Source organism: Equus przewalskii, chromosome 4 (assembly GCF_037783145.1).
Source record: "Equus przewalskii isolate Varuska chromosome 4, EquPr2, whole genome shotgun sequence".
Classification (NCBI taxonomy): domain Eukaryota; kingdom Metazoa; phylum Chordata; class Mammalia; order Perissodactyla; family Equidae; genus Equus; species Equus przewalskii.
Window position 1 is genome coordinate 89,116,278 of NC_091834.1, and position 16,470 is coordinate 89,132,747.

A 16,470-nucleotide genomic window follows, 5' to 3' on the forward strand; every position below is an offset into this window, starting at 1 on the left:
CAGCCAATGCCAACTATTCAATGAATTGTTTAAACAATAAATGCCATAGGTATTTAAGAGAAAGAGAAGTCACCACAAATGGGGCAATTAGGGAACCTTTCCTAGAGGAGTTCAAATTTAAGTAGGTCCTTAAAAATATTTACACATTAGAAGGAAAAGAGGGACAGATCAGCACTAAAGGAACGAAGAGCAAGTATATCAAGAATCAAAAGGTCGAAGATAGGGTTGGGGGAAAGTTAAGTAATTAGGTAGCTAACATATACAATGATTTTAGCAACAATAGGAGGTCAGGATAGAAAGATATACTAAGGCCAGTCATCAGACGCCAATGTAAATTTGTGAGCACAGAAATGACATAAAGCAGTGTTTTAGGAAGTATAATTTGGTGGTAGCACAAAGACAGACTGGAACATAATACAGATAATATGGCATAAATTTGTAATATTTTTAAATATTTTCTTGTTTTGTTAAAGTACACATAAAATTTACCATCTTAACCACTTTTAAGCGCACGTTGAGTAGTATTAAATACATTCACGTTGTTGTGCAACCAACATGACCATCCATCCCCATAACTCTTGTCATTAGGTAAAACTGAAACTCTATACCCACTAAATGATAACTTCCCATTTTCCCCTCCCCCTGGCATCCCACCATTAAATTTTCTGTCTTTGTGATTTTGACTACCCTAAGTATCTCATATAAGTGGAATCATAAAGTATTTGCCTTTTTGTGACTGGCTTATTTCACTAGCAATAATCTCCTCAAATTTCATCCATGTAGTAACATATTGCAGAATTCCCTTCCTTTTAAAGGCTGAATAATATTACATTGTATGTATATGCCACCTTTTGCTTGTCCATTCTCCCATGAACACTTGGGCTGCTTCTACACATTTTAACTATTGTGAATAATGTTCTTATAAAACATATGTATACAAATATCTCTTTGAAATCCTGCTTTCAATTCTTATAGGCGTATATCCAGAAGTGGAATTTCTGTATCATATGATAATTCTATTTTTAATTTTTTGAGGAACCACAAAAATGTTTTCTACAGTAGCTTTACCATTTACATTCCCACCAACAGTGCACAAGAGTTCCAATTTGTCCATATCCTTGCCAGCACTTTTTGCTCATTGGATAGCAGCCATCCTAATGGGTGTGAGTGGTACCTCATTGAAGTTTTCGTTTGCATTTCCCTAATGATTAGTGATGCTGAGCATGTTTTCATGTGCTTCTTGACTATTCATATATCTTCTTTGGAGAACCGTCTATTCAAGTGCTTTGCTCATTTCTGAATCATGTTGTTTGATTTTTCTGTTGCTGAGTTTTAGGAGTTCTCTATATACTCTTGATATAAATCCCTTACCAGATATATGATTTGCAAATGTTTTCTCCCATTCTATGGGTTGTCTTTTTACTCTGCAGATAGTGTCTTTTGGTGCACAGAATTTTAAAATTTTCACGAAGTCCAATTTGTCTATTTTTTATTTGGTTACCTGTGTCTTCAGTGTCATATCCAAGAAATCATTGCCAATTCCAACGTCAAGAAGGTTTTGTCCGATGTTTTCTTATAAAAAGGATTTTATTGTTTTAGGTCTTACATTTAGGTTATTGATCCATTTTGAATTAATTTTCATATATGGCATTAGGTAGATCCAACTTCACTCTTTTTGCAGGTGGATATCCAGTTTTCCCACTACTACGTGTTGAAAAGACTGTCCTTTATCCATTGAATGGTCTTGTCACTCTTGCCAAAAATCATTTGACCGTATATGTGATGGTTTATTTCCAGGCCCTCTGTTCTATTCTGTTGGTCTAAATGTCTGTCTGTATGCAAATACCACGCTGTTTTGATTACTGTAGTAAGTTTTAAAATCAGGAAGTATGGGTCTTCTAGTTTTTTTGTTCTTTTCCAAGATTGTTTTGGCTATTTGGGGTGCCTTGAGATTACATGTGAATTTTTGGATGGGTTTTCTTTATCTCCATTAGTTGCTTAAAAGTGTTGCTTAATTTCCAAAACTTTCTGAATTTTTTAGATTTCCTTAAGTTAATTGTTTCTTTGTTAACATCTTGTTGTGGTCAGAGAAGATACTTCATCCCATTGTGGTATATCTATCTTTTTAAATCTATTGACACTTAATTTGTGGCTTAACACATCCATTCTTCTGAGTGGGGTATTGAAGTTTCAACCATTATTGTAGAACTATTTCAAAATCCCTTCTCTTTTGTCAGCTTTTGCTTCATATATTTTGATGGTCTGTCATTAAGTGTGTAAATGTTTATAACTGTTATATTTCTTGCTATATTTAACATTTATTAATACATAATGTCCTTCTTTCTCTCTTGTAATCTTTTTGATTTAAACTACATTTTGTCTGATAGTAGTATAGCCACTCCTGCTCTCTTTTGATTACTATTTGCATGGAATATTTTTTATCCATCCTTTCAGCTTCAACCTGCTTGTGTGCCATCTACAAGAGATTCACTTTAGATCTAAAGACACATAGTTGGAAAAAGAAGTAAAATTACGTGTTTGCAGGTGGTAAGGTCATATAGTTGAATCATGTGTTTTTATCCATTTTTTGTCTTTTGATTCGAGAGTTGAATTAATTGGCATTTCAAGTCATTATTGTTAGGAAGGGAGGTACTTATGTCATTGTGCTATTTGTTTTCTATATGCCTTTTAGCTTTTTTGTCCCTCATTCCTGCATTATTGTCCTCTTTTGTGTTTAGTTGATGTTTTGTAGTGAAATATTTAATTCCTTTCCCATTTCCTTTTGGGTATCTTCTAGAGATAAATTCTTTGTTGTTATCATGAGAATTACATGTAACATGCTAATGTTATGACACTCTAATTTAAATTCATACCAACTTCAATAACACACAAAATCTCTGCTCCTTCACAGCTCTGTCCCCACCCCTTTCAGTTACTGATGTCACAAAATTACATCCTTAGGCATTGTATGTCCAAAAACATAGACTAATAATTTTTTAAATGCATATTCTTAAGTTACGTAGAAAACAAGATTTGGAATTAGAAATCAAACTTACAATAATACTAGTTTTTACACTAATGTGGTTTTTTTCCTTAAATGTATTGATCTCAAATCATGTATAAAACAAAAAGTATACTTACAAACCACTGTACGATAATACTAAATTTTATGTGGCCATTGATTTACCTTTATTGAGATCTTTCTTTCTTTCTATAGCTTCAAGTTATTATTCAGTGTCCTTTCATTTCATCTTGAAAGACCACCTTGAGCATTTCTTACAGGCAGGTATAGAAGTCACAAACTCCCTTAGTTTTTGTTTACCTGAGAATGTCTTAATATCTTCCTCATTCTTGAAGGACAGTTTTTCTGGATATAGGATTCTTGGTTCATAGCTTTTTTTTCTATTAGCACTTTGAGTATATCAGCCCACTGTCTTCTGGCCTCTGACGTTTCTGCAGAGAGATCTGCTGACAATCTTGAGGATCCCTTGTATGTGATGATTCACTTCTCTTGCTGCTTTGGAGATTCTCTGTTTGTCTTTTCAATGTCTGACTATAAGGCGTCTTTGTGTGGGTCTCTTTGTGCTCATCTTACTTAGAGTTTGTTGAGATTCCTGGATGTTTATATTCATGTCTTCCATTAAATTTAGGAAATTTTCAGGGAGTATTTCTTCAAATATTCTCCCTGCACCCTTCTCTCTTCTCCTTCTGAAACTCCATCAATGCATATATTGGTCCACTTAATGGTGCCCCACACGTCCCTTAGGCTCTGTTTGCTTTCCTTCAACATTTTTTCTTTCTGTTCCTCATATTTGATCATCTCCATAGTCCTATCTTCAAGGTTGCTGGTTCTTTCTTCTGCCTGCTCAAATACGCTCATTGAATCCCTCTACTGAATTTTTGTTTCAGTAAATGTAATTTTCAGCTCCAGAATTCTTTTTGGTTTCCTGTTAGGTTTTCTACTACTTTATTGATATTTCCATTTTATTCACATGTCATTTTCTTCTCTTTCTCCACATCTTTTAGTTCTTTACAAATTTTTAAGAGAGTTGTTTTAAAGTCTTAGTATATCTACCATTATGTGTTTTTCAGGGACAGTTTCAGGTGATTTATTTTTTTTTATTTTGCATGGACCTTACTTTTCTGTTTCTTTGTATGCCTTGTGATTTTTTTGTTTGAATCTAGTAATGTGGTACCTCTGGAAATCAGATTCTTCCCCCTTCCCCAGGGTTTTTTATTATTGCTGTTACTGTCTTTTTTCATTGTTTTTGTTTTGTTGCTTGTTGTAGGCTCTCTCTATGCCAAAGTTCAGCCTTAGGTGTAAACTTAAGGTCTTCTCAGGTCTTTTCTGAGCCTTTCCCTGGACATGCACAGTCACTTTCTAATTTTCCCTGTATATGCAGTTGTTTTTGAATGTCATAGTCTTTAATGGCTGTCTCTGTAAAGTAAAGAAAATGAAAATTGAGAAAGGGGGGAAATGGGCACTGGCCTTATAAATCCTCTGGAAATCACTTCAGCCAGAGAAAGTGGGGCTTGCAACAATGGGGTAGACGCAAGAACAATGGCTACTCATCTCTTTGTCTGCACTTCTGTGATCAGAAGCAGTAATCAGCAACCAGAGCAGAGATCCCCAATAATTGGAGGACAGGGTCCTTTTTGCCCACTCTGACTCCCCCAAGCTGTGTGCAAGCTGCTCCAGGAAGATGTGCACAGCTATCTGAGACATGTCTAGGGGGTGGGGAATGGGTAGCTACTACTGTGCTAAGAGCTAAAATTGACCAAAGTTAACCACCAAATCTTCCCCTGGGAGTTGCAATCCTTCAACGGACTTCAGAGTTCCAAAACAGTTACATGAGACAGATTTTGCCAGTTCAATTGTTGTCCAGGTAAAGAGATGGATTCCTACATCCCCGTCTTCCTCACGCTTGCGTTTTTCTTACAATATGGGAATTGGGGCTTAAAGTTGATAAAAAGCACTAGTAATAGAAATAAAAAAGTGAAAGCAAGATATTACAAAGGAAGAATTGAAGTGTCTTGATCTTGGTTCACCTTCCCAGCCACCATGATTAAAGAACACTAAATAATAATTTTCAATATAGTGAGGTCAGTCTTGCTAATGTCAAAGGCAACATGTGAAAATATTATTACATTCAAAACAAATCTTAAGACTGTTTCTGGATTTAAACTTTGATGATGAAGATTTGTAAAACAGAAGGGCAGAGATGGGGAGGAAGGAAGGAGGGTAGGCAGTTTCCAAGTTTGAATGCAGGCAGCCAAGGTTGCCCCTGCCTCAGCCTTCTGGGAAGTTTAGAGTGGGCTGTCCCAAAAGCATTTTGATGGTTTTAGTTTCTGATTATTATAAAGTATTTAAATGTAGCATGGGCCCGTGTTGGCCTTTCAGGGTTGTCTGGTGTAAGAGGTTGGCCTGCTGCAGGGCACACTCCTGCTTTCACTGTGCTCCTATTCAGGGGGTGCTGGGTGCAGCTGAGGTACAAAAAGAGGACATGCAGGATCTGTCCCTGGAGCTGCCATAACATTGGCTACTTGCAGCACACCCTGGGTTCAGGACATTGTTCTGATGGGTTCTAGAGGTTATCCACTCATCCTGCATGTTCTGGGAGCCCAGGAATGGTGCTGACCTCAACCCTGTGCTACAGGACATCAGGGTAGAACCATCTCCATCTGCTTCTTCGGGTAATAAAATCTCCTGTTGGAGTCCAAGGCAGATCCCACAGTGTTCTGAGCACTTTCTGGTGAGGTTCCTGGGCAAAGAATGTATGTCCCTGGATGTGCATGTTGGATGTGATAGTGAATTCTAGTGTCAACTTGACTAGGCCACGGTATCCAGATAGCGGGTCAAACATTATTCTAGATGTTTTTATGAAGATATTTTTGGATGAAATTAACATTTAAATCAGCAGAATTTGAGTAAAGCAGATTACTCTCTACTATATGTGTTGGCCTCATCCAATCATTTGAAGGACTGAATATACCAAAATACTGACCTCCCCAGAGAAAGAGGGAAATCTGCCAGTGACTGCCTTCAGACTTGAACTGCAACTCTTCCCAACCTGCCAGATTTTGGAACTGTTAGCCTGCATGATCACATAAGCACACTCCTTCAAATAAATCTCTTTCTCTCTCTCTGTCTCTATATATACATATACAGTTATGCATGTGTGTGTATATATGTATATGTGTGTACATGTAGGTACATACACATCCTACAACCTGTTGGTTCTGTTTCTCTAGAGAACTGTGACTAATCCATTGAGTGTACAGAGAGAATGGGTTCACCTGGCTCTTTACGATTTACACATCATGACAACAGTGGCGCCCCTCCACTGAAGGCCTCCCATATCCTTTGACTTTTTCATCTCCCCATGAGAAACTGACATGCAGGTTAAGTCTTAAGATCAAAACCCACTCTGTCTGACACCACATCCCCAGCTCTCACCACCTCACCGCACCATCCTATGACACATGAGCTGAGAGACCCTTAAGGATCGCCCTGGTTATATGCAGGGATCAGAGCTTTGCCTGCACTTCACTGTCCAAATTAAGGATCAGGAGGGGGTTTCCAAGCAGCTGGGTGGGCAGGGCCTTCATGCTTGGAGAGTGCCCAAACTTGTGTTGAGAAGAAAGGAAAGAGGAGTGCTCCTGTCACTGCAGCTCAGGCCAGCCACCCCCAGCAACTCAGGAACAAGCCAGCACATGGGAAAGAATAAATGTGTTGTTACAGAGGTCCCTGCACATAGTAGGCCTTAAAGGAACATGTACTGGCTCTGCATAGCCACTCCCTCGTTGCAATACCTTTCACCCCAATCCTATTTTATCTAAGGCTATGACTTCATTCCCAAAGCAGTATGTGCCAGTGGGCCCCTGGTCAGAGTGGACCTCAGCAAATATTTGTGTTCTTTTTCCCCACAGTTAAGTGCTAGGAGTGTTGTCCTGACATTCACTCCTCAGCCCCAACAGCCCTCTGCTTCCCTGCCTTCTCCTGCAGTGTGCATTGGATATTGGCACAGCCTGAGTTGGATTTGTTGCATCAAACCACCCTCAGATGGTCCTCATTCTCTTTTCCTCCCCACCAAGGACTCTTCCTATATTAGTCAGGTATATTTTTCTATCTTGACTGATGATATCTTTCTGTATCAGCCAGTACTCTATCTGTCACAGAAATAGAATCAATAGTATAGGTATAGGTGTAGGTATAGAGATTTATTTTAAGGAATTGGTTCACACAATTGTGGAGACTGCAAATGTGAAATTTGTAGGACAGATCAGCAGGCTGCAAATTCAAACGGGAGCTGATACTGCAGTCTTGAAGCCTGTTAAAATAATTTAAAAAGGAGGCCATTAGGTTAAGGGGGCTCTGATGCCTTGGTAGCCTACATAAGCAAACCAAAACCTAAGCCAGAGTCAGTGCATTCAAATCCAAGAAAGTGAAATTTCAGACCAATCCATCACAGAGTGATGTCATAGTGGACTGAGTTGTTCCTTTTTCCTCTCTCTTCTAAGTTACAACTAAATGTGCGTTCATTAAACAACAGAAGATTCCCTACACAACACAACACAACAAAATGCCTAAGAGATCCATGCAGCTATACATCTGAAGGTGGGTGGACTGGATCCCCAGGAAGCCATGGAACTAGGTGAGCAGACTCCTCCCCCTCCTCAGCAGCAGCACTCTAGGTCGTGGATCCTCACACAGCAGCCAGTGTGACTGTGAGTGGAGGTGGGGGCAGCCTGGCCCACACACAGATGCTTTCTGAGTGGTAACTCATCCTGCAGGAGGACCCACTTACCAACATGGCCATGCCTCTGCAAACTTTCCACACCAAGTAGTAGCTCAGCCCCCACAAAGCACCCCACCTGCCAAGTGAAGCAGATCAGCTAGACCAGCCCACAGAGCACAGTTGCCCCACTGGCATGAGCACAATCCCCAGAGTCAGTCCATGCAAATGTGGAGCAGCCTGAGTGGCACAACTACCAATGGAGAGGGTGGGATCAGAAAAGACAGCTCCTGCCACCCCCTAGCAATGGCAGCTGTAATCTGAGACCTGATACTACCACAAATGAGCTGGCAGAGGATCAATTCATCAAATACCATGAAGACCTACAGTAACACTGAAGAAAAGAAGGAAAATGACAAGTCTTGAGAAACCAAACCTGAAGTCACAGATTACAATCTGAACGACAAAGAATTCAAAATAGTTGTCATAAAGAAATTCAATGAGTTACAGGAAAACACAGAAATACAGTTCAATGAGCTCAGGAGTAAAATTAATTAACAGAAAGGATATTTCACCAAAGAGACTGAAGGTCTTTTAAAAAACTACACAAAAATTCTGGATATGAAGAACACAATTAATGAGATAAAAAATAATCTAGAAACCATAAAAAATGGAGCAGACTTTATGGAGGACAGAATTAGTGACTTAGAAGATAGAAATATAGAAATGCTTCTGGTGAAGGAGGAAAGAGAACTAAGATTTTTTAAAAATTAAATTCTTCAAGAAATGTCCAACTCAACTAGGAAGAGTAACATAAGGATTATAGATACTCAGAGGGACAAGAGAGGGAGAAAGGAGAAGAGAGCTTGTTCAAAGAAATAACAGCTGAGAACTTCTCAAACCTGGGGCAGGAACTGGACTTACAAGTACATGAAGGCAGGAGAACTCAAATTACATCAGTGCAAAAAGTCCTTCTCCAAGGCATATAATATGAAAACTGTCAAAAGTCAATGACAAAGAAAAAATATTAAGGGCAGCAAGGCAGAATAAAATAGCCTACAAAGGAACCTTCATCAGGCTTTCAGCGGATTTCTCAGCAGAAACCTTACAGGCTAGGAGAGAATGGAATGATATATTCAAAATACTGAAAGACAAAAACTTTCAGCCAAAAATACTCTATTCAGCAAAATTATTCTTCAGATATGATGGAGACATAAAAGCTTTCCCAGATAAACAAAAGCTGAGAGATTCATCACCACTAGACTTCCCTTACAAGAAATGATGAAGAGAGCCCTCCTATCTGAAACAAAAAAGGCAAAGGCCTACAAAACTTTGAGCAAGGAAATAAATAGACAAAATAATAAAATTGAGGCTCTCTATCAGAACAGACTAGCAAACACTTGATTAAAACATAAAAGATAAAGGAAAGGAAAGCATCAAAAATAATTATAAAAACTTCAATTTAGTCACAAACTTACAATGCAGAATAGAATAATTTGTAACAACAATAACTTAGATGGTGAAGAGTTAAGGCATGGCATTTGCTTTGGCTAAGGAGATAAGAGCTATCAGAAAATGGACTATCTCATCTTCGAGATCTTTTATACAAACTCATGGTAAACAATAAGTAAAAAATAAGAACAGAACCACATTCATAAAGAGAAAACTTAGAAAATCATCACAGAAAACCACCAAACTGAAATGGGAGTCAGAAATACAAGGAAAAAGAAACAATAGAAAAATAGAACAACTGGAAAACAAGATAAAGTGGCAGTATTAAGCCCTCATATATCAATAATCACTCTAAATGTAAATGGATTCAATTCCCCAAACATGAGACACAGAGTAGCTGGATGGATTAAAAAACAAGACCCAACAGTATGATGCCTCCAGGAAACACATCTCAGCTCTAAAGGCAAACATAGGCTTAGAGTGAAGAGATGCAAGAAGATACTCCAAGAAAATGGCAAACAAAATAAACCAGGTGTCACCATACTGATATCAGACAAAGCAGATTCCAAGATAGAAGAGACAATGAGAGACAAAGAGGGACAGTATATAACGATAAAAGAGACATTCCTCTAAGAGGACAAAACTCTTGTGAATACATGTGCACCTAACACAGGAGCACCAAAGTATAAAAGGCAACTATTAAAAGACCTAAAGGGAGAAATTAACAGTAACACAATAATAGTAGGGGACCTCAACGCCCCCTTACACCAATGGATAGCTTCCAGACAGAAAGTCAACAAGGAAAAAGTGGCCTTCAATGAAACAGTAGACCAGCTAGACTTAATAGATATATATAGAACACTCGATCTAAGAACGGCAGAATACACATTCTTCTCAAGTGCACATGGAACATTCAGAAATATAGACCATATGTTAGGAAACAAGGCAAGCCTCAATAAATTTAAGAAGATTGAAATTATATTGAGTATCTTTTCTGACCACAATGCTATGAAACTAGAAATCAATTACAAGAAAAAAACTAGGAAAATCACAAACATCTGGAAATTAAACAACATGCTACCGAACAGCCATTGGATCAATGAAGAAATCAGAGGAGAAATAAAAAAAATCTGAAGACAAGTGAAGGTGAAAATACAACATACTAATTCTTATGGATGCAGGAAAAATGGTACTAAGTGGGAACTTTATAGCAATACAGGCCTACTTCAATAAACAAGAGAAATTTCAAATAAGTATCTTGAACTATACCTAACAGAACTAGAAAAGCCAAAAGTCAGCAGAAGGAGGGAAATAATAAAAATTAGAGCAGAAATAAATTAAATAGAGAATTAAAAAAAAACAATAGAAAAGATCAAAGTAACTGAGACATGGCTTTTGAGAAGATAAACAAAGTTGACAAACCCTTAGCCAGACTCACTAAGAAGAAAAGAGAGAAGGCTCAAATAAATGCAATTAGAAATAAAAGAGGAGAAATTACAATGCATATCCCAGAAATACAAATGATAATAAGAGAATACTATGAAAAACAATATGCCAACAAACTGTATAACCTAGAAGAAATAGATGAATTGTTGGACTCATACAACCTCCCAAAACTGAATCAAGCAGAAATAGAGAATCTGAATAGACCAATCACAATTAAGGAGATTGAAACAATAATCAGAAACCTCCCAAAAAACCAAGTTCAGGACCAGACGGCTTCTTGGGAAAATTCAACTGAACTTTCAAAGAAGATTAATACTGATCCTTCTCGAATTATTACAAAAAGTTGAAAAAGATACGATTGATTATAACTAATTCCACAAGGCCAACATTATCGTGCTACCAAAACCAGACAAGGATAAAAAAAAAAAGGAAAATTGCAAGCCAATATCACCAATGAACATAGATGCAAAAATCCTCAACAAAATATTAGCAAATCAAAAACATTCAAAGGATCATACACCACAGTCAAGTGGAATTTATACCAGGGATGCAGGGATGGTTCAACATCAGCAAATCAATGTGATACACCACATTAACAAAATGAAGAATAAAAACCACATAATCATCTCAATAGTTGCAGAAGAAGCATTTGACAAGATCCAACATCCATTTATGATAAAAACTCTCAATAAAATGGATATAGAAGGAAGGTATCTCAACATAATAAAGGCCATATATGACGAACCCACAGCCAACATCATACTTAATGGTGAAAAACTTAAAGCCACCCATCTGAGAATGGGAACGAGACAAGGGGGCCCACTCACACCACTCTTATTCAACATAGTATGGGAAGTTTTGGCCAGAGAAATTAGGCAAGAAAAAGAAATATAAGGTATCCAAATTGAAAAGGAAAAAGTAAAACTCTCACTGTTTGTAGATGACATGATTCTACATATAGAAAACACTAAAGAATCCACCAGAAAACTATTAGAAATAATCAACAACCACAGCAAAGTTGCAGAGTACAAAATCAACTTACAAAAATCATTTGCATTTCTATAAACTAATAATGAACTAGTAGAAAGGGAACTCAAGAATGAAATCTCATTTATAATCACAACAAAAAGAATAAAATATCTAGGAATAAATTTAACCTAGGAGGTGAAAGACGTATACAATTAAAACTATAAGACATTGTTGAAAGAAATCAAAGAAGACATAAAGAAATGGAAGGACATTCCACGCTCATGGATTGGAAGAAAAAAAAACAGTTAAAAAGTTCATATTACCTAATATTAGTTCATATTACCTAAACAATAAAGTTCATATTACCTAAACAATCTACAGATTCAGTGCAATCCCAATCAGAATCCCAATGACATTTGTCACAGATACAGAATAAAGAATCTTAAAACTTATATGGAACAACAAAAGACTAAGAATAGCCAAAGTAATCCTGAGAAAAAAGAACAAACCTAGAGTCACCACAATCCCTGACTTCAAAATATACTACAAAGCAGGGGCCAGCTCCATGGCTGAGTGGTTAAAGTTTCACACTCTCTGCTTCGGCGGCTGGGTTTGCAGATTTGGATCCTGGGCAAGGACGTACTCCATTCAGGAGCCATGCTGTGGAGGCATCCCACATATGAAATACAAGAAGATTGGCACAAATCTTAGCTCAGGGCTAATCTTTCTCATGCAAAGAAGAGTAAGATTGGCAGCAGATGTTAGCTCAGGGAGAATCTTCCTCACCAAAAACAAAAGAAAAAATACTACAAAGATAATAGTAATCAAAATAGCATGGTACTAGCACAAAAACAGACACACAGATCAATGTAACAGAACTGAATGCCCAGAAATAAAACCACGTATTTATGGACAGCTAATCTTCAATAAAGGAGCCAAGAACATACAATGGAGAAATCAAAGTCTCTTCAATAAATGGTGATGGGAAAACTGGACAGCCACATGCAAAAGAATGAAAGTAGACCATTATCTTACACCATACAAAAAAAATTAACTCAAAATGGATTAAGGACTTGAATGTAAGACCTGAAACCATAAAACTCCTTGAAGAAAATATAGGCAGTACACTCTTTGACATTGGTCTTAGCAGCATCTTTTGGAATACCATGTCCACTTAGGCAAGGGAAACAAAAGTAAAAATAAACAAATGGGACTACATCTGACTAAAAAGCTTCTGCAAATCAGAGGAAACCATGAAAAAAAACCAAAAAGGCATCTCACCAACTGACAGAAAATATTCGCATATCATATATCTGAAAAGGCATTAATTTCCAAAATATATAAAGAACTAACACAACTCAACAACAACAACAAAAAAACAATCAAATCAAAAGAATGGGCAGAGGATATGAACAGACATTTTTCCAAAGAAGATATACAGATGGCCAACAGGCACATGAAAAGATGTTCAACATCACTAATTATTAGGGAAATGCAAATCAAAAGCACAATGATATTATCACCTTACACCTGTCAGAATGGCTATAATTAACAAGACAAAAAACAACAAATGTAGGAGAGGATGTGGAGAAAAGGGAACCCTCGTACACTGCGGGTGGGAATGAAAACTGGTGCAGCCCTGTGGAAAACAGTATGGAGATTTCCAAAAGATTACAAATAAAAATATCATATGATCCAGCTATCCCACTACTGGGTACTTATATAAAGAAGTTGAAATCAACAGTACAAAGAGATTTATGAACCCCTATGTTCATTGCAGCACTATTCACAATAGCCAGGACATGGAAGCAACCCAAGTCCATCAACTTATGAATGGATAAAGAAGATGATGTGTATATACACAATGGAATACTATTCAGCCATAATAAAAGACAAAATTGTCTCATTTGCCACACATGGATGGACCTTGAGAGTATTATGCTTAGCAAAATAAGCCAGGCAGATAAAGAAAAACACATGTGATTTCACTTATATCTAGAAGATAAACAAACACATGCATAAGGAGAACAGATTAGTGGTTACCAGAGGGGAAGGGGTAGGGGAAGGGAAAAAGTGGTAAAGGGGCACATATGTATGGTGAATGACAAAAACTAGATTATTGGGGGCCAGTCCCATGGCTTCATTATTAAGATCGGCGTGCCCTCTTTTGGCGGCTCGGGTTCACAGTTTCGGATCCTGGGCATGTGGACCTACACCACTTGTCAGCCATGCTGTGGCAGCAACCCACATATAAAGTAGAGCAAGACTGGCACCAATGTTAGCTCAGGGCTAGTCTTCCTCAAGCGAAAAAAAAAGAGGAATATTGGCAACAGATGTTAGCTCTGGGTAAAACTCCCTCAGAAGAAAAAAACAAGAAAAAACAAAAAACTAGACTATTGGTAGTGAGCACGATGCAGTCTATACAGAAACTGATATATAATAATGTACACCTGAAATTTATTCAATGTTATAAGCCAATATGACCACAATAAAATAGTTAAAAAAAAAAAAAAAGAACAACCCATCCCAAATAGCCAATTAGGCTTTCCCAAATAAGGCAACTGCGTAAGCTATAGCCCATCAAGTAATGTCTTTGCTTTGCTTCAGTGCCTTCTCTATAAAATCCAATGGCAGAATTGGACAGGATTTGAAGAACAGAAGGCCAGAAGAGGGGATGTGACGACTCTTGGTTCGGGAGACATCTGGGCTCCCCTAGAGCAAAGCCTAGCTCCTGGATCCACAGAATATTTATTACAGCACGTTATATAGGCAGACCCTACCTCTTTAAGCCCACCATATCACACATTCACAAAATTAGACTTTATTTAAGATAATACTAATAAAATCAGGTGTATATACTGACATAAATTATTAAAAGAAAGAGAAAATTTTATGATGCAAGAGGAAAAGGGGAGAATTTAATTTTTTTGCTGCAGTGAATCCTTGAGTAGGAATGAAGGGATGGGCTCTGGAGCACAAAGGGAGGGAATCAGCTCTAGAGAAGAACCATATGGTCCATTCACTGTAACAGGAGGGAAAACCGAGGATAAGGGTGCAGAAGCTGGTAGATGGAGAGATGCGGATGCTGCTGATTTCAACCCCACAGATCTCTCAGTGAAACAGGAAGCTGAGAATCAGGATGAGGACAGAGGTAGAAGGAGTTTCTTAAGAGAGGAAAAAGAGAGAGCAAATGGACTTGGGAAAGGTAGCATGACTGCCAGGCAGCATTGAGGACCCACGTGAAGTTCATGGTCATGAATCTAAGATAAGAGCAATCAATGCAGTTCAGCTGCATGGGTGCAGGCACAGAGAAGGTGAAGGTTGTTTTTGATCAGCATTAAGGTTTTGCCAAGACAGTGTGATGAAGAGAGAGCAGACCAAGGGCGTTAAGGATGCAAGAAAGTGATTATTATGATTGACCAGGGAATTGAAGCTGAGCGAGGAGGGAGGAGAAGACAAGAAGGGGGTGGGAGGACAGTAGACTCAGATCTTGGCCAATTAAAGGGTCATTGGACTTGAGGGACTAGAGGTAGTGAACCAGAAAAATAGGAGGAAGTGGTCAGAGATTGCTTGAAAATGAGACTGTAGGAAGTAGATCGCAAGGTCTAGACTAGAACGTGGCCATGGGAATGAGCTGCTGAGATGGTGTGAAGGACCAGGTTATTGGAGGAGGAACAAGAGGCCAGGGTGGAGGAAGGATGAGCTATACAGATATGAAGTCATCAATTATTAAGACAGAGGACTGTTGGAGAGACAGTGCCCAATGCACTGACATCCTCAAGGAAGGGGGTTTAGTAACCAGGGTCTGGAGATGCCATCAACAAAAAGGGGCACAGGCAGAAAGTCTGATGGCGCGAGGTTCAAAGCAGAAGTAGAGTGGAGATGTCCTGTAGGAAGTGGAAATAAAATTCCTCCCCATTCTCGCTATCCTAAAATAAAGTGTTAATTTCTGTTTGTTAATCAACTTCTGGTAGAGTTTTACAAAGGTTACATTTCATTTGAGTATGTTATCTAATTACAGCAAAAAAGAAAATGTGTAGAGGCTCATCACAGATTTTGTAAAGAATATCATCAGTTTTTCACAGGCTAAGACTGCAAAATGTCTTCTAAGAACAAACAGATTCGATACTTATAACATTAACACAAGGATGTATATTGTATACATGTGTATCTTAGGAATGAAAAACTGTTCAAAAGAGCAGAATTGGTTTAAAAACTTCACAGGCAAATGGTGAAAAAACAACATATGACTTTTCATCAACTAAGGTTATACGAAAGGGGGACACCTTCCGTGTTAACTCCAGCGGGTGTTTTTAGAAGTGTGGAAGTGACAAGGTGACCAGAAAACCATATGGCCAGTGGGAACTGACTTGGCTTCACAGGGAGAAAATGTAGTCAATGAAGCAGATTTGTAAAGGCTTTGATCTCTGTGCATATCAGTTTCCCCCAGGGTGGCAGGGACTTCAGGCTCATACTCTTAAGGAACAGCTGCCATACTATAAAATCAGTATGATAGGATTTTTAATTAGGGATGATAGTAAGCTGAATAATGGTTCCCAAAGCTATCCATGTCCTAATCACTAGCACCTGTAAGTGTCATCTTACATGGCAAAGGGACTTTGTAGCTGTGACTAAGCTAAGGATCTTGAGATGGGGAGATAATCCTGGATCAAATGGGCAGGCCCTTAATGTAATCACAGTGTCTTTATAAGAATGAGGCAAGAAGGTCAAAGGAGAGAGAAGAAGATGGGAAGATGGAAGCAGAGGTTGGAGGAGACACTCTTTTCTGGCTGCATGCCCAGTTGTGCAAGCAGTGTGGGATAGGTTGTGGAGAGACCGAAGGAAAGACCCAGAGACAGTATAAGAG

The 16,470-nt window shown here is 38.2% G+C and overlaps 1 protein-coding gene across 7 annotated transcripts in view; it reads right to left on the reverse strand.

Moving 5' to 3' along the window:
- The window catches only part of LOC103542594 (solute carrier family 23 member 1-like), a 110,379-nt gene that overhangs the window by 47,204 nt on the left and 46,705 nt on the right, over positions 1-16,470 (reverse strand). For 4 of the 7 annotated variants that reach the window (XR_011539619.1, XM_070617797.1, XM_070617801.1 and 1 more), the window contains one exon: positions 7,203-7,331. The exons of the other annotated variants lie outside the window; for them this stretch is intronic. Coding sequence is in view for 3 of the 4 variants with exons in the window: in XM_070617797.1 (XP_070473898.1) it covers positions 7,300-7,331 (32 nt within the window). In the remaining variant the exon portion in view is untranslated. Of the gene's footprint in view, positions 1-7,202; positions 7,332-16,470 lie in introns of those variants that run through there. 7 annotated transcript variants of the gene reach the window in all.